Genomic DNA, 18,292 nt, shown 5'->3' with positions numbered 1-18,292 from the left:
CATCAGATCCTCACTTGCCCATTCTAAGGAATTCTTTGCCTTCAGCGACTCGAGGTAAGGAAGTTGTATGAATCTATGTGATTCGATACAAAAAAATTATTTACGTCGATCGTTATTTTTTTTCTTCAAATCTTTTATTATTTATGTATATACATCCTATACGTAGGTTTTAATTGGAATTATTTTGGGAATGGGATAACCAGTAAAGGCACAGGTAAGGGGTAGGTATACATGTATATTTATAACTTAGGAATTACTACCGATATATGTAAAAAAAAAATATGCGAACACACGATGGAAACGAAACTAAGGAAAAAAACACGGTTTAATAATTACGTAATATATATAATATTGAGTATTTATGTGGTATATTAACAATATACAATTGTGGGTTCCGCGTTTTTGTGTCAGTGTTTAAATGCATGTCGGTAAGTACATGTACAATTATCGGTCAAGTATTTTTCGTTTTTTTTTTCGATTTTCTTTTTCTTTCTGTTTATTTTTAAAAAAATTATTTTTATTATTAACACCATTGTCGTTTCATTTTTATCTCCGTCCTCTCTCAATCCCATTCTCCGATGTACATGGCACGCGGCGTTGGTGGCATAACACCTCTCGTCGGTATTGGTACACGGCCGTAAATGTGATTATACGGTGATTCAATCCTCTCGTCTGAATCTGTAAATGTGTTATTCGCGGTAATGACATTTTCTTCAAATTTGTTTTTTTTTTCGTTTTATCATTTGGCGTGTAGAAGTATTTTCATGAACGAATAGGTACTCAATCCGACTGCACGGAATTTATTTGGAAACTTCTTCAAAGTCGATAATATCGAAAAATCCAGTTGGCAAAAACAATATGGCACCGAAGAGGTTGATCAGCTGATCGTTCTACGTGAACGTTGACTGAAAATTGGTAAAAAAACAGCCAGCCATGGCACTCTTTCAAAGCAAGCAAAAGCGTTGGTTTACTGAGTTCGTCACTTTAACTTCACATGGAGTAAAAAGTAGGCCAGGCTGGTAGGTTTTTGGAAATATTGGAAAAAAACGATATATGTACGTACGTACCGAGTCCGCTCTCGAAACTTCTGGCGTGGTACATTATTGGGGGTCGACTCGGGGTTCCGTGGTGTCCGTAAATCTGCGACGAACTGCTACTGCTGACGTAGCCACCCGCTCCAACGTAGCTTGGGGGTGGCTGAGGTCTACCGACGTGTCCGTAATTTGATGCTAGTGGCACCACCGCCGTTTTGGCGTGACCGTTTTTTGCCATTTTGACAAAATTTGGCACTCGTGCTCTGAGACCGCAGTAGTAAGGATCGTCTGCAACGATGACAAATTAACGATCAGTTCTCAGCTTTTGCAGGACCTTTTCGTAGGTGAAATTCCACTCCAACTATCCTTGCCTTCGTTTTATTTAGCGTGAAAGAGAGTTTGACAAGTTGCGATTGATGAACATTATCATACGGTCAAAACGAAATTGTAGGTGTGTCGATATCAAGACGGCAGTCTTGACATTTTGCCAAGAATCTTAATTTGCCGGTCAACTAACGTATGTTATTCCACGTGCAATATATTTCAAGATTGAAAGGATTTCAAGAATGGTTTTGTCATCATCGATTTTCCTTTTATTTCCTAGACTCACCATATTTTTTACTGTCGACCTTTTTACTCTTCTTATTATCGTCCTTTATTACCGGCGAAGGTCTTATGCCGCTCGCATAGTCATCCTCAATGTCATCATAGTCGGGCTGAAAACGGATTTACAAAAAGGAATAATAATTTTGGTTCTTTATTACAGAAACTGAGAGAAACTTCGACAGAACGCGCAGGTTCTTAGAAGTAAATTAATAAATTTTGACGTTTATCTTTCCTTTACCTTTTTCCATTCGTCTTTGAACGTTATAAAAAATAACAAAAAGATAGTAAAAAAAACAGACAGGCAAACAGGTGAAAGAATGCCGGTTCATTCGTGATCTCGTATTGTTTTCTTGTAATTTTAATTTAAGAATGGTAAAAAACACGCACCTTGGGAATGTCATGGCCGTAGAGATTTTCTCTCGGGGGAAGTTTTGGCGGTCTTTCACCGCGACGATGCTGATAGCTGGTCGATTGCATGTAGATTTGTTCACGTTCTAGCCTAGAACCGGCGGATTGGAGCCTTTCTTTCGTCGTTGACGACGATGATGAGATCCCAGCTACGCTGTAAGGATCTTCGTCTGGAATTGGTATTCTAGGTCGATTTTTAATGTCCACCGGTCTTTGGAGCGCTAGAACTGAACAGCGATATTTTCACTCACGCTTGAATTCGATGGAGTTTGAATATTTTAGAGTTCGCGCGCTGCCCAGAGCGGGAAAACTCGAATATTTGAAAAGTAACTCTGGTAAAAAAAGCACCCCTTCTTACCTGGTGGTAATTTTGACTTGAGCATGTCCAGACCGACGACGTTTACGATCAAAACCCACACTGGACATTGTAGAAGGTCGGCTTCGGTTCTGACAAATACTATTGCACTTAGGCACTGCGTTTCGAGTCTGCGTCTGTCAGGATACGCTCTTCTCGTTTCTCTCGACAAGTTTGTTTGATATTTGTTCATGTCAAATATCTATAAAAATTGTTACAAAATTTATTTTGCGATTCAAGGACGTCGAAAATGGCAGAACCTTTGCGAATACCAAAATCGTTATACCTTTCCTGGTTTCTCGTGTTCCAAAGCGCCCTGCGAGTTGCGCAATATTTCTGGCCCGATGGCATTATCCTCCTGATTCGTGCACTTGACGTAAACGTTACTTTTGCACAACCGTTTTATAAGTATATTTCCCTGATCGTCCATTTTTATTTTAACACCCTGATTTATGTGGCGTTTAGCCTCGTCAGTTTTCTGATCCCTCATCGGGTTGTCGAATCCGCAGAGTCCTATCCTAAATTTATGAAAAACCAAAAAGAAAGAACAAAATCAGTTAAAATTATCAAACGCAATAAACCTTCCCGCAATTTCTAAATAGCAGCGAGTTGGAATCGGCCAGTCAGCAGTGATGACTGGCGGTGGCGTCGTGCATCAAATTGACCGTCACGAATGAAGAAGCGTGCAGCGTATACGATTGGTGAAAACTTGAACTAGTTCTCGATTTGAAAACTATTAGAGCGTCGTTGAAATTTTAACGAGTCTAATAATACAGCGCACGCGGTTTACTTTCACGTCATTCACATATCACATAATGTAACATATGATCATACAGAGAGAACGAAAATTATTATACATTTGGAAAAAAGTTTCAGTGATGAAATGGAACGTGACACTCGTGCCGCCGCCTTTAGGTATATAAAGTCTTGTGTGTTTAAACTTTATATACGCGGTAAAGAAATAATGTACGGATATACGTCTACATGCGACTGTACTGTTGAAGTAACTTGAGTAAAATAATTAGAAATCATGGATAATTATAAAAAGCGTTACTTATAGGTTGTATACACAGTTTTACGCTCGCCAGGGCACGTCGGGAACTTTCCTACGCGAAAAAGTAGCGCGCTCAAAACTATATCGCAGTATTTCTTCTTTTCCTTTTTTCAAGTCGTCAACAATTCTAGTGTACTTTATTTGTTCGATGAATGAACGTGAATAACGCCAATTTCGTGAGAAGAAAATTCTTATGAATATAAGGACAAAATGTTCAACGACGAACAAAACATATCAAAGATTGGAGACAACGGGACGGGAGGAAATAAAATTGCAACAAATTCTGCGCCATTGTTTTGTAACGACTAATTGAAAAAAGTGTACCTGAAACCATCGAATCCGTCGTTGGAACCGTTCACCGTGAGAACTGGTGCCCTAGCGTAGGCCTTAGCGACCCGTCTGTTCCGTTCGAAGACAATCACTTTCGCCCAGATCTCGTCGTCGATCTGATTCCATTTGTCTAAGACTTCTTGTATGTGATCCTGCGGAAATGTAGAGAATAAAGAAAAAAAGGCAAAGAATAGAATGTTAACTTTCCTATAGTAATAACAATCGTGCCTACGAACCTACGCAGGTATCTAGGTAGCAAGTTTAGGAGGGAGACTCTAGAGTCTCGCTTCGAGTATAACGCATCGTATTAGAATGATGCAATAGGCGGGGAAGGAAGTTATACGACCTTTCGATGACCTTCGTCGGGGATCGCGAATAGGAATTCAGATCGGCTGCTATACACTAATCGATTGCGTTTACATTATGTAGTTACCTTGTAAAGCTTGTCCAAATTGTACCAAACGTCCTCCTCCTCCTGCTCTTCGTATTGGGCGTCGGCGAGATTGTCCCTCGAACGGGAGAGGATTTTTCTTCTAGACACCATGATCACGATATCAATGAGAGTCCTCGTTATTGATTAATTAATTAACAAGCGCGTCAAACAGTCGACAAATTTTTATATCCCTACTTCCTCAAGTCCACCCTCCTTCTTTTTTATCTGCAATAAAACAAAACAATGTCATCAATATTCCAACGAATCTGTTTTCTTTTTTGTCTGTACACATGTCATATTCTTATTTTCAAGTATTTCTGGAACCCCTAATTCATAGATATTTTCCCTTTTCTTTTCTGACGAAGCTCGTCGTTTAGTTTTGCCAAAAATTTTCGCGTGTCGACAGATTGGCGGAAATGTGGGCGCGTGCGTATTTTATTTAAATTTATTTCAGACAAAGGGACTCGGCAGGGCCTCGTGGTCTGCTGTAATTGCATAACGATACGGGAGCATAATAACATAACATAACAGAACATATACAGCATAACACGAGACGTGCGGTTAAAAGAAAGAAGGCAGCGTGCCTTGCACAATAGAACGAGTTGCTACAGGATCAGTACTACTTATTCAACTACTTATAGCAGTCGCTGTTGGTGCTGCTATTGCTCTTATAATACTGCCGCCTTCGTCGCCGATCGCGGTGAAAGTTGAAGCGGCTGTGTGTAGCTATATACATGTATATGTACTTAATCGTTCCCGGTCTTGGCATTTATTTTTTATAACCGCAGCTATGTGGAAAAATGTAGTATTTCTACAGGGATTTTATCTTGTTTATTTATTCTAAAATAAACATATGATCCAAAAATATGAATATTTATTATGTATCAAGATACGTAAGAAGATTTGTTGAAAAATTAACCGACATTTTTTTTTTTTTTATTATTATTTGACTTAGAAAAAGTATAATTCTATTGGCGATAGTAGGTCAAGGGGAATTCCATATCCTATTATCTTTGTAACAATATAATAGACACGGTGAAAACGATAATCTGGTGCGCAGGCACGCGCGCGGATAATTTGAAACTGCGCGGCAAATTCAAAAAGTGGGGTAAGAGCAAAGACAGTCGGTCGTTTGTCAATAACTGCAGTCACTTGTGCAGGTGAAATTGGGCGGCTTTTAGTGCAAGGTGTAGATCCGGTTCTTCCAGATTCACCCATTACTGGTGGGAAAAAAAAGAAAGTAAAATCAGCGACAAATAGTGGAAGACACAACAAAATAAAGAAAAACGAAAAAATCTTGAGTGAACGTATATTAAGTGGAACAATTGAAGGCTGCCGTGATCAACGAACCGTGTTCAGAAAAGATTCGTATTATAAAATTAGCATATGCATGGTGTTTACAACACATGAAATTTATCGCCGATGAAAACAATTTCACGATCGTGATAAGATTTAGAAATTCAAACAATGTGTATTCGTAGACATGTGTCAAAAATAAAAATCACTGCTAAATTAAGAAATTGTATTTGTAATCACCCAACCGTAAAGCATATTCGTATGCATATTTTTATTATCGCGTGCTTTCTCCTCATATTCTGGAAATGTACAAACTGAAAAAATCAGAGACAAAAAAGAAAAAGAAAAACATATCTTCAGAACAATTTATTTCTATCATAATTATTAAGGTTGCCATAATTATGAATTTTTTTTTTTTCAATCGTTGCCAGGCTAATACACGTTTCGGTAATTGTTTTTATAGCTCAAACATATAGGTTTGCTCATGCGCACCTATATGTATATATTTGTGTATAAAGTACGGGTATGTGTATACATGTACAACCAGAAGTGTCGGCATCTAAAACTTCGAGACTTTCACTTTTAATAAAATGCGAAGGCTGCCAGCAGCAGCAGCAACAGCAGGAGCAGGAGCAGCTACGTGCTATCTGTATCATACATGCTCTAGACGTGTAATTTGTCGCCCCTTTTTCATTTTAACAATAATAATGATCATAACACCGATATATCTCGTACTTTGCACAGAAAATCGAAAATGTTACATTAGGTTCATACTAGGTAGGGTCTCGACTTACAATTACAATAGTGAGTGGAATGAGTGATGTAAGTATAAACTCGAAATTGTTGGTTGCAACTTGAAACGCCCCGTGTAATATACAACAGAATAATTCCACGTTCACGCGTAATTCCTTTCTGTGCACATACACGGATTTATACCCGACATTATTCAACATCCGTAAAAGTAATAAGATACAGAAGGGTGTGGTGCACTGAATTGCAGAGTATAATATATATATATATACGGCGAAACCCGTATAATATAATAGGTGTGTATAGATGTAATACCAGCGGTGCTTTCGCCATTTCGTTTTGCGGCGTATGCATGCACTGTAAGTATAGGTATGCGGGTAGGCGATCAAATTTCATCTTGCGCACAACACAATATGCCACACGCGTGCATGTATAATACACACGTTATTTCATGTTATACATATTAAATATAGAACGGTACATGTATTGCATATGTCGCATACCTTAGCTGGCTTTTTATATACCTAAAGCGAGGGTGCGGCTGCAGGACCAATATGGCGGCGCGCCGGGTTATCAGCTGATCTTTTTGGGGTTAACTGCACGGATATCACGGCTTTGAAAAACCTCGCTCAAATTATACAACGCTTGAATTTCGTTATGTCGAGTTGTCGGAGAATGAAATTGAGGATACGAAATAAACTTTTGGTTAAAATGTGCCGTATATTTCGTCCGTCCGTTAGGTGGCGTTATTTTTACGAATGTGTTTTTTCTACAACCGCACCCGAGAAGTGTTTGAACACAATATTGGTAAATAGGAAAGTCGCGCGCGCACTTTCCTTTGGTTACATAAATTACTTGACCTCCCTTCTCGCCCCTGCCCATCCACATTCTACCATAACAACTTTGTAATTGTGCCAGTGGGCAATATTTTTTTACGGGCTTAATATGATACGTACTTATAACAGTGTTTAATTATTACCATAGATAAGTTGTTACACGCGATGGAACTTTTTTACAATTTCCAATTCCTCCCGAGCACGGTACATGTGTATATATAAATGTACTCGTTAAATCATCCGTTTATTATACTCAATTTCTGCTAATCCTCGTCTATTTATTTTTTCTTTGTGTTTTTTCGACCAACATTTAGCTCGGAACGAATTATAATTGAAAGGAATGAATGAAAACGATCAACATAAAATTGATAAAATGTTTTACAACGCTAGTTTGGATAGATTGTGTACACGTTCCTAATTGGAATTAAAAAGTGGTAATTTGTATTACCTGTACAATTATATATTAATGCGGAGAATATAGAAGAATTTATTATTTTTACGGATTGCTGAGCGATTTCATAACAGGCAGGTTACAAGTATAGTATTGGTATAATATATAACATTGTATTATATTAATATTAAATCTATACATGCACCCGTTGTATATATTAAACGTGACATCTCGTCTCACTCGCCGTTTCGTAAATATGAAAGTTCATTCCCTATACATAGGTATATGCATAATGGTATTTGGTATACCGTATAGGTGTATCGGTATTATTGTACTAACTCTTGGTGCGGAATGTATCGCCTCAACACGATAGCTGTACATAAGTGTATACTATGTCTACGTATAGAAATTTATATTAAGGAAACTTTCAATTCTTGCATATACTTACACGAAATTCTTATACCACAACAATAATAGTCTATACGAGTATATAAAATAAACTTGTCAAATAACAAGTTCGCATGATACAAAGTTTGGGGATCGACGTATTCCAGGGTGAGCAGGGAAAAGATTAAATTATTGATTGTGGGATGACACGCATTTCCGGGAAAAATAAAAAACTAAGTTGTATCCGCTTCTGCAATAAATCCGGTTTACGATTGTCATCCCACATGTACGCAATGAAGAATACTGGCTTCTGTGACGACGTGACTGAATCAGCACATGAAGTGTTCCGCTACCGTGAATCACGTATATGCTCCAAGCGAAGATATTCCCAAATGACGTACGGACTTGGTATTTCTAATTGGTATCTCATTGAAAATATGTTAAAAAAAATTACCATTCAGACACAGACAATAATCAGAATAATAAAACAATGGAGTGAGTTTGTTTCCTTCACACTATTATTACTGTTCGTAGACGACGTTTGAGAATTCCCAGGCTCGATTAATCATTAAAAATGCAAACTTGTATCATTCTTTCACTGACCACATTGTCGCTGCCGTCGAGACGAATCCAATGAGCCCAAAATCGTTCATTTCAGACCAGATGGTCCGGAGATATTAACGTTCGAATTTGCGCGACGGACTCGCACAAATCCGACAGCGAGCCGGCGCTATTCAGTTTACAGCGCGACTTTGGCGCTACTGTCGTGCCTGAAAACTGCAAAACGGGATATCTCGGAATCAACTCATCGGAACTTTCCGATCATGGGACTCATTGGATTCGTCTTGAGGCGAGCTACAACTTGAAGAATGAATCAAACTAATATCGTTTTAAAAAAATACCGATCAGCTGATTTCGGTTGAATTACCTATCGGCGTTTCGGCGCGGCAAAGAAATACCGTAAATCTTGTCTTCGCATGTATTTCCAAACAAAGAAGAACGACGACACGCATTAAAATACCGAGTCGAGCGGTATAAGGAGAGAATACGCGATGTACGTGATGAGCAAAAACTCCGTTAATTGTTGTTGAAGGCGTATGCAGCGTGTAAATAAGCAACTTCGGATAACCGTTAGTTGTGTGATATACCGTCTGCCCCTGGCCAAAACGTAATACAGAGAAAAAGGCTCCCGCATCTTTCGGTACTTCATTCGTGTATGTAAAATGTACCTGCATACCTATTATTTATATATACTCTTGCATGGTTGTCGGTGCGACTAGAAATTTTTTCTAAAAAGTTGAACGAGGTCAAGCCGAAAGTTCTATAGGTACATTATTTAGCGTATAACCGTGTCTCAGCTTTGCGCAATAATTATCATCGCTGTAACCAATGCGCGAAAAGAGGGGAAAGAAAGAGTATTAGGAAAAAGAAGATTGATGATTCGTTTTTCTAGAAAAATATTCATTCGCTTATTTAACCTCGTGGTTTCTTTAAATTCAACCTAAACGTCAGTCGATTATCGAAAATCATTTCTCAACCGTTCATTAATAGCTACATTAAGTTTCGAAAGGAAAACATAGGTATGGGGTATACGTTGGAGAAATTCGAGGTGTTTTAAAATATTAAAGTTCAGTGCCTGGTTAATTAAGTAGAAAAGAAACCAGAAGTAATTTGCGAAACTTGTTTTATAACTTTTCACTCTTGGTTTTCTGTAGAATCTGTGAATATACGTTATTTTTTAATTTGGAAATACCGTGCAGGTTTTCCCCTTACATTTCTTCCGCCTCTTCTCTTATTCACGTTGTTCAAATTCGCGTACTCCAGCACACAGATAGAAGTGGAGAGTTCGCGTCATCGAGGGAGAATCCAGCTGGACCGGGAATGCAAGAAGAGAAAGAGAAGGGCGGGAGTCGAAAGAAAGACAGACAGAGAGAGTAAAAGTGCCGAGGGGCGGGAAAGAAATGAAAATTCGAAAATTGTCATGTTTATCACGTTCTTTGAAGAGGTTTACATACCTGCATATATCTAAATACCTGTATACATGCATGTGAATTCAAGCTTTGGCATTCCTAAAAAAAAATAAGCACGCATGCATGCATTATACCTGGCGCGACGCCGAGAAGTTGGGAGTCATGATCGTCCGGTCTGAAACCGCATCTCCGGGGGGAACCTCGATAGCTTTGGAGGAAGAGAGGGGGGGGGGGGGGAGGGGGGGGGCGGGCACAGAGCTGAGATAAACGCGAAGGAGCAGTAAAAAGAAGGTAATCGTGAACTCCGGTGACCTTCAGCGGCCTTGGCTCCTCTACGTGGCCCCCGTCGGTCGATCCTCTTAGTCCTTCCTCTCTCCCTCTTTCCCTTTTCTTCTCTTTTGCTTGGTTATAATGTAGCTTCCCCATCTATACATCGCAATTCCACCTATTGCTCACGGGGATTTCAAATCCATGCGGCATCGATGGTGTTGCTATACATGTAGGATTTGTATTGCTTATTTCTTATTGGATTGCAATTTACCTTTGCAGAGGTTATGAGAAATCACGATACGATTTGAATGAGACCAGAAACCTCGAGTTCCGACGATCCCGTCACGAGATATTTCGTTTTTAGATACGAAATATGGTGAAAAAAAATGGTTGGTTGAGTTCGAGTTTATGCTTTAAATGTCAAAGAATCTGCCGACAACGTGTTTTTATATAGGCAAAAAATTAGGTGCGAAAACTAATCTTTAGTCTATTGGGTAGTGAAAAAATCGAGTCAAGCACTATACTTCTGCCTCACAAGTATGGTTCGCGAATTCGGATTATACTGTTTCGTCTAGTGATGTCGGAAGATCATTCCACAACGAAATAATTGGCGGGCAGATGTCTTTCTATAATCAGCTTCCACACGTTTCTTTGTCGCGTGAATAAAGAGGACATACTTCAAATCAAAGTTAACAAATCGTTAAGTAAATTAATTTACCGGTGAATAACGTACCCATGTCTGCAGAAGGAAGCTTATAAAATCGTCCTAGGGTAATCTGGCTACGATTTGATCTGATTCGACGAATTCACTCTCAACCGTTCGTCTGAAGTCGCAGTTCATATCGATTTCACAAAGTAATCAGTATCTGTTCTACCCATCTTCCAATCTTCTTTCAAATCAGTAGGGGTCAAGATTTCAATCACACAAATTTGCCTTCTAAATTTCAAGAATTTTGGCTCAGCCGTTCCTTTGAAATAATGTGTATCTGAATCTCGATGAACTTAATAACTGGAGATTTAAAAGGTGGGTTGCGAAAAAATTTTCAGGATATTGCCGCGTGGACTGAGAAAATTGATGGCATAAATTTCATTGCCAAATAATCGGTGATTTCGGACATTTTTTATTCGTAATCCGATTTTTATGAAATTTAAAAGGGAGCAAAATTCAGATGGCATGTGTGTATTTTCCAAGTTTCAAGTCCACGTCAACAAGGGTTCGGCTGATATTATGGTTCCTGGAGGAAAATTACGGTTTGAAATTGATTTTCGGCTGCGCAGGTTTGGTCAAAAAATATCCGGTGAATTTCAAGATATCTTGCGTCCTCTACACACTATTAAGACACAGTAGCTAGTTCGGCTGGGTAAAAAACTCTTGATTGAGCTCGGCTCTTTCAGCGGCTTATGGGTATATACTTTACAGTCGCGATTCGCTGCCGCGAATCTTAATGTTTCGTTATCCCTTTGAGTCATAGTGGTAAGTAATCTTACAACCTATTTTATATCCATTTATTGTATATTTAGAGAAATTTTTAACATATTTCTTTGCGGTTTTTTGCTTTTTCTGATAGTATACTAATACGTTTTCAAAACTCGAAAGTAATTATTGCGATATGATGTCGATTATTATTGTTAGAAACAAATTGATTGAAAAAAATCGTGTAAATTCAAGGAATAATTCATTTCCGAGAAAGTGACCTTCTACACATATGGGACTTTCCACGCCGACTCACTCAAAGATTGACCATGACATTTTTTAATTTCACCAAGGATTTTGTCGACGTTAGTATAACCCCTGAAGAACTTGCAAAAATTAAAAAATAAAATTTCATCACTCGTCTTTACTCCATGATTACTTAAACCCATCTCAAAAACACCTAAACTGATTTTTATGAAACAAGAAAGTTAACATTTGGTTTCGGAAATAAAACATTTTCACGCAAGATTTAAAGTGGGACCTCGGTTTTTTGCTATTCTTCAAAATAGGTTTATTCCATTTTTTTAAGCGTTTCTTCTATTTCCATACCTGTTAAAAATCTATTATAACATATACCGCATCTCCTCCGCATGATTTATTAAATTGTTTTTCCAGTTCTGAAACACACTCGCGATTTTTTTCCAAATTTTTTTGGCACACTTTTGTGTAGTGAAAATAATAATTCTAAAGGGTTGGAAAAACATTGTGAGGATCCAACATTTTGACTATTAAAAATCTGATTTCAGATTCGTAATCAGTGACTCTGAAAGCCCCTGCAAAGAGTTTTTTGACCGGATTCGATGAAATTAGAAATTTGCGCCCACCATATTGGATCCGCCATTTTGAATTTTGGAAATTTGATTACAGATTTGTAATCAGTGATCTCGAAAACCACAGAATACTATCTTGTTACAAAAGTTGACTCATCACAATAATGTATGACTCAAAGGGTTAAGGTTTTTAAAGTATTACTTCCGAGGGGCTGCTCACTCGTGGATTCGGTGACACGACGATTTCCGAAAGGAATCGATTTCTAGTGATTTAGACTGTGACTCCCGTGATTTCCGAATCAATGAGATTACCTATTCCAACGATTAAGAGTGATTTCTAGGTTTTGGAAATCATTGATTTTTAGACTCTCGAGAAATGAATATTGATTAATTATTATAGATTAACAATAATTAATTTACGATCGGAGATACGTGGATACTCAATCAATAACAGAGATTATTAAAGAAATAAGAATAATTTTTTTATTCTCTCGTAAACATTTAAAATTTTTTCATTTCTAATAGGGGATGACATCGAGAATGTATCTATGTCTATGAATATATCTATACTTTAAGAAATCATGAGGAAATCAGGAACTATGCGATTCGAGTGATTTCCAGCGATCTCTAGCGATTGCCTGTCTGATTTTGGATGAAATGGTTCAATGATTTCTCAAGCGAGCAGCCCCTCGATTACTTCACCGTACCATTTTCCACTATTAAATTCCTGCTCTCCGAAGGTGTTCGAAAATAATATTATACGTAGCAATGTGAACATGAACTGGACGTAAATTGATATAGCACACTTATTATAAGTATAGCTTTTGAAATATTTATACGTTAAATTAAATTAATTTTCTCCACGAAAATTCATTGTTTTACAAAATTTTATACCCAAGCTAAGATTCTGCATCTAGATGCGTACGTAATGATCTTTAGTTCTGTTAGCGATAAAACCGTACTAATAATACATTCGTGGAATGAATTAATCTTGGCCGAAAAAAGATACAACTTTGAAATGCTGTAACTTTGCTTATATTTGTTTTTTGTTTGTTTTTTTTTTCTTTCTTTTTAAAATTTTTTCTTTTATATACATATATTGATTTTTATGTTAAAGTTTCAAATATACATATGCAGCTTGTCTATAAATTATGTCTTTCATTCTTTTTGTTACCTCATCTTCTGCAATTTTGTCAGAGGTATTACAAGTTGCATAATATAAACATGCACGTACGTGTAACGCATGTATGTGTGTATTCGGAAATATACCTAATTCTCTAAAATTATCCAGACGACCTTTCAAATTTTCACTATAGGTAGGTGCATACGTGCGAGTGCGTACATATATACCTAAGTGACTTAGATGTGTATTATATATACAGATTATCATCGCGCTGTACATTATTTCTTTTATTATTACTATTATTACAATCATTAATATATAATAACATACAGTGTCTGCCTACCAACGAAAGTGTAAAATGCTAATGGCGAATTCCAGAACCTGCGAAGGTATGTGGGTATATATGTATAAATATATAGACATATCTAAACACGCGACATTTAAAATCTGGTATGTAAAATTGGTTACAAATTATCTATCAGGCACGAAAAAAGAGCATAAAACCAACGAAGGACATCTCATACAAGCGTACGGTATAAAATTCATGAGGAATAAATTTTCGTTTTATTGTTGCCCACATCTGAACTCAGTTTTTTATTTTTTTTATTTAATGTTCCTATCTATTTTTGCGTGGTTGTAAAAATTCACGACGAAGAGAGATAATTGGAAACAAAGATACGATTTATTCGAGAGTAGAAAATATCGTTTTCAGTTGTCCGGATCAAATTCGGTATAAATACGTAAATAAGTCACTTTTGACAACGAATTTTCACTCGCTGCAGAGTTTGAAATTATACATAATATACTTGATAATCCAATAGAAGGAAGAGAAAAAAAAACTTCAAATACCAAGTGGCCGAAAACTGGATTTCAAGCTGACTAGAATACGTGCATGCGTACACTCAATATATACATATATACATACGCATGTGTTACTCGACATGAATTCACTTTCAATTTTTTTCTCTCGTCTCTTATTCCGCGCCTCGTACATCATACTAGCTGTACCGATTTTGATGTAGTTCAGTAATACGATATTATAATACATGATTATATGGATCGGATTATGTGTTATAATATATACCGACCGTACATGCTAATGCATATTGATGTTGTATTTCGCAACATGTAATTTCCTATACATATCGCGCGCCTTAAAAGTTCACACGCTGTTGGAATAATTTTTGTACATTTTTTTAAATTTGTATTTCCATCGATTACCTGACAATCGGTATAAGATTTTTTTCTCACTATTGAATCCATTAACTATAGGTATTAACGTGATGACGTTTGTATACGTATGTGTGATAAAATTTTACCTAAATCGATCGATGTAGAGTCGAATTTCGTCCCGAAACACTTATCGAATTATAATAAATAGGTGTGTATATAGGATACATGAATAAATAACGCACAGTGTATATACGTATATTTACGTGTACCTATGTAGAAGCTTTCACTTCCACAAAGAATGCGAAGGCCTCTCTGCACCGAGTACGGAGCGAGTGAGTGCGAAGAAGGCGGGCGGCAGGCAGGGTAAGGTCTGTGTAAGAAATCCGTCGACTGGCTACTCTCTACAGCTATCACTACTCGCGTATAAACTCGACGGTTGGTTCGAGTTTGCTGCATGCTGCTGACTTTAAAACGAATGGAAACTGGTTCTGCCCGAGCGAACCGCGAGCGCGCGTAGGATGGACCGATAAGTACCTACGTGTAGGCTCTGCTCTTCGCACGTTATTGCCTATTCGTCAAATCGTTGTTCCGATCTTTTTTCACGAACGATACGATCGTTTTCTAGCATTTTTCCTTCAAACACCGTTTGAATCTCCCGCCCCGCGGCGCGCGTCAGCGCGCGTAATTCAAAACAGTCGATTGAAAATTCGAAATTCGAACAATGTGCGTCGAGGGCGTAAATTGAAGATTCGTGTGCTGTAGAGAATGACCGAACGTACGTAGGCAGAAGGAAGAGGAATTGATGAACACACGTCGAACTCGCTTCGCGGTTCGAATCGTAATTTGAAAATACCGTTAGCCCGGGGGCATGCGCGACTTCTAAGGTACAGGTACTATACCTATATACGCATACCTTTCGGGTGACAGAAGCACTAGGAGAAACAGCAGCACCACCAGCAGGACCACCGCTCTAGCCACCAGCGGAGAAACGATCCTCGTATTTCCGTTGCCCCCGATCCAATATGGTATCATATGTTTGTCTATAATGTAATCGGCGAGACCACGTCAGCGGCCCTAGTCAAATGCTCTGTGGATCGCTTCGTTCATCGTAGAAAAAATTTTACCAAAAAACAACAAAAAAAAAAATCAAAAGACAGCTCTCAACGGTCTCGATCCTTATTTGATACCATATTATTAGACTCTTTGAACGAATTAGACAAAACAGTGTCTGTTCACACGCGGTATAAAATATCGACGAATTTTTATCTTGATATTTATATAATCGTATATTTATACAGACACTTGTGTTTCGTTGAATTACACTCTTATCTTTTCACTTTTCTGTTTATTATACACGCACACTTTGCACTCGCGGCACAATCAAGGGCACAAAAGCACGAGCCCTTTTTGCACTTAACATTAAAAATCCTAGGCTAGCAGCGGTTCACCGAAAGTACGTAGGACGAAAACCGTTTCAAAAACACGCACCTAATACTTGACAGGTATCTACAGGGTGGCGCAGCCTTGCGCGAGTGAGAGTATTAAACCGAGGCGCGAGACGTTCACCATCTTGGTGAACGGCCCCTGAGATCGCGAGTTCGGAACCCGAGACGCATGCGCGACTTTGTATCCGTGACGTCAGAAATGGGACAAGGAGCGCGAGACCCGTTCGCTTCGCTCGCTCTTCCCTGGCCTTTAAGCCTTTCGAGCCTTCGGACTGATCGGCGAGACTCTGGCTTGGGTGTATATCATACACCTATGTATATCCCACCTCGAGGCAAAATCCCAAGGACTATTTGCACAATAGTTGAACTAAGATTGATTTTAGTTTGTGTGGGCAGATTGTGATGATACGGCTGATCGCGATTTGGGAACGACTTCAACCGATTTTCAACATTATGCAGATTAAACAATACACATATTGTATTTTTTTTTTTTTTGACGTCTTCAGGTTTAAAAGCTTCTTGTAATTCGAACTCGATTCTTCGAAGTTTGAATTGTGCTGGTAACAATGAAGAGGTGAATAAATACACATAGTAATTCATGTTATCATATTCAGTTGTTATAGATAGATTAGCCAGGTTATTATTCTACCTGGGAAGAATTCTTGGTTGTACTTACTACACATTCCTTAACCTTATAACCTTATAACCAGAAAATGTAGGATTGATAACTATAATCACGCTCAATAATTACCTGCAACACATTTTCTTGTAATTTCAACAATATTTGAATAATTTTTGTAATTATACTAATTTTAATAGAACTTTTTACTACCCGTGACAAACGAAATTTCTCCCAGTGCAGGAATATCCTCACCAATATTAACGAGACATCAAATTGTGAGAGAATCTAATCGAGTTTCTTCCCGGATGAGCAGACACATGTGTATTCGGTTTTCTAGTTTGTCTGTATCTTCCATGGTATGTGGTTTCGAAATATATTCAACCTCTCGATCGTTATCCGATCGATAGATCGCTGTAATTCGTATGTAGTAGGTATAATTGCTGAATTTAAATATAAATCCTACGGCTGCAGGTTCGGATCACAGTTAATATAGCTTTCTATTTCATTTTATATCCATTTTAGATATTACAGCAGTACGGTTCGTACTGAAACTGAACATGAAAATTGCTTGATCGTAAAATTATTTGCCTATTATGAGACGCGCGGTAAATGTGGTTATTCAATTTTTCGTCCATTGCCTGCCGATTCAATTAATTCGTGAATACCTAGTAAAATAATAATTGCAGTATAATTAAATAAATTGTCCGATTTATGTCTACGTGAGGTTATCCCATTGGGGAATAAAAACAACTTATCGCTCCAAGAATGTATGATAAAAAATTAAAGAAGTGAAATCCATTAACGTGTGTAAATTGAGTTGAAACAATAAGTACTGAATTCTTCAGCGGTGGTACTGTACTCGTTCATTTCTGGTAACGGTATAGTTGCAAAGAAACAAATGAATACATAATCAGGATAGGTGTGTGTACGCATATTACACAAGTATAGCAGGCGTATTATACATAGAGTTGTTTTAATGCGCCAACAATACGCGGCCGCCTGACGATTGCTAGGCTTGTCACATCTTTCTTTGGCGCGGTCCTGCTACAACACCTTCTTCGCGGGGCCGCGACTACATTCACACTCCACTATATGAAATGCATTATTCGAGTGACAAACGGCGACGACAAAGCTACACAATCGGAAACCGTTAACGTTCGATTTCAAACCTATTCCCCGACAAGTTCTCGGCTCATTGACGATGACGGGCACAAAAACAATTCACGGAGTTCTTTTTTCTTCATCAAACATTGTCAACCTTATTCGGTACTTTATGTCACGTCTTTCGACTTGTGCGAATTCGGTGTTTCTTCTTTTTTGTTTGCTATTCTTTTTTGATTTTATACCACAGTTCTTGCGGATCATCCCGACTTTGCGGTATTTTTACCTTGTACGATCAAGATTGTTTGATCTTTACTGAAGGAAGGAAGCAAGTCACTTTATCCTCGTTCATGGCTTGTAAGACATTGTTTTACAAACACGCAAGGATTGTTCTTTACGATTTATTATTTTAAGATTACTGGGAGAACCTGATTATATGAAAGTATTATTGAAAGAAACACATA

General features: G+C 37.9%; 1 protein-coding gene across 3 annotated transcripts; it reads right to left on the bottom strand.

Moving 5' to 3' along the window:
* Nucleotides 1-467: 467 nt before the first annotated feature.
* Nucleotides 468-16,313, bottom strand: LOC124304734 (uncharacterized). 3 transcript variants are annotated; one of them, XM_046763320.1, is made up of 9 exons: nt 15,574-16,313; nt 4,221-4,445; nt 3,782-3,939; nt 2,690-2,921; nt 2,407-2,605; nt 2,028-2,275; nt 1,645-1,750; nt 1,064-1,322; nt 468-678 (listed from the first exon to the last, which is right to left on the bottom strand). In XM_046763320.1, the coding sequence occupies exons 2-9, from the start codon at nt 4,329-4,331 to the stop codon at nt 660-662; spliced, it is 1,332 nt and encodes a 443-aa protein (XP_046619276.1). In that variant the 5' UTR covers nt 4,332-4,445; nt 15,574-16,313; the 3' UTR covers nt 468-659. The 3 variants fall into 3 exon arrangements, with proteins under 3 accessions (XP_046619276.1, XP_046619274.1, XP_046619275.1); XM_046763318.1 differs by having other exon boundaries at nt 1,068-1,322; nt 15,574-16,306; XM_046763319.1 differs by lacking the exon at nt 15,574-16,313 and adding an exon at nt 8,484-8,629 and having other exon boundaries at nt 1,068-1,322.
* Nucleotides 16,314-18,292: the final 1,979 nt, after the last annotated feature.

This window comes from Neodiprion virginianus, chromosome 5, assembly GCF_021901495.1.
Source record: "Neodiprion virginianus isolate iyNeoVirg1 chromosome 5, iyNeoVirg1.1, whole genome shotgun sequence".
Lineage (NCBI taxonomy): Eukaryota > Metazoa > Arthropoda > Insecta > Hymenoptera > Diprionidae > Neodiprion > Neodiprion virginianus.
This window is presented reverse-complemented; position numbering and strand designations above follow the sequence as displayed.

Excerpts from the sequence above, each read along its gene's own strand:
- LOC124304734 (XM_046763318.1), bottom strand. The coding sequence starts at position 4,331 with ATGGTGTCTAGAAGAAAAATCCTCTCCCGTTCGAGGGACAATCTCGCC. Across the intron at positions 2,606-2,689 it reads AACACGAGAAACCAGGAAAG|ATATTTGACATGAACAAATA; the intron begins GTATAACGATTT and ends CAATTTTTATAG. Across the intron at positions 679-1,067 it reads AAGTTTCGAGAGCGGACTCG|ATTCAGACGAGAGGATTGAA; the intron begins GTACGTACGTAC and ends ACACATTTACAG.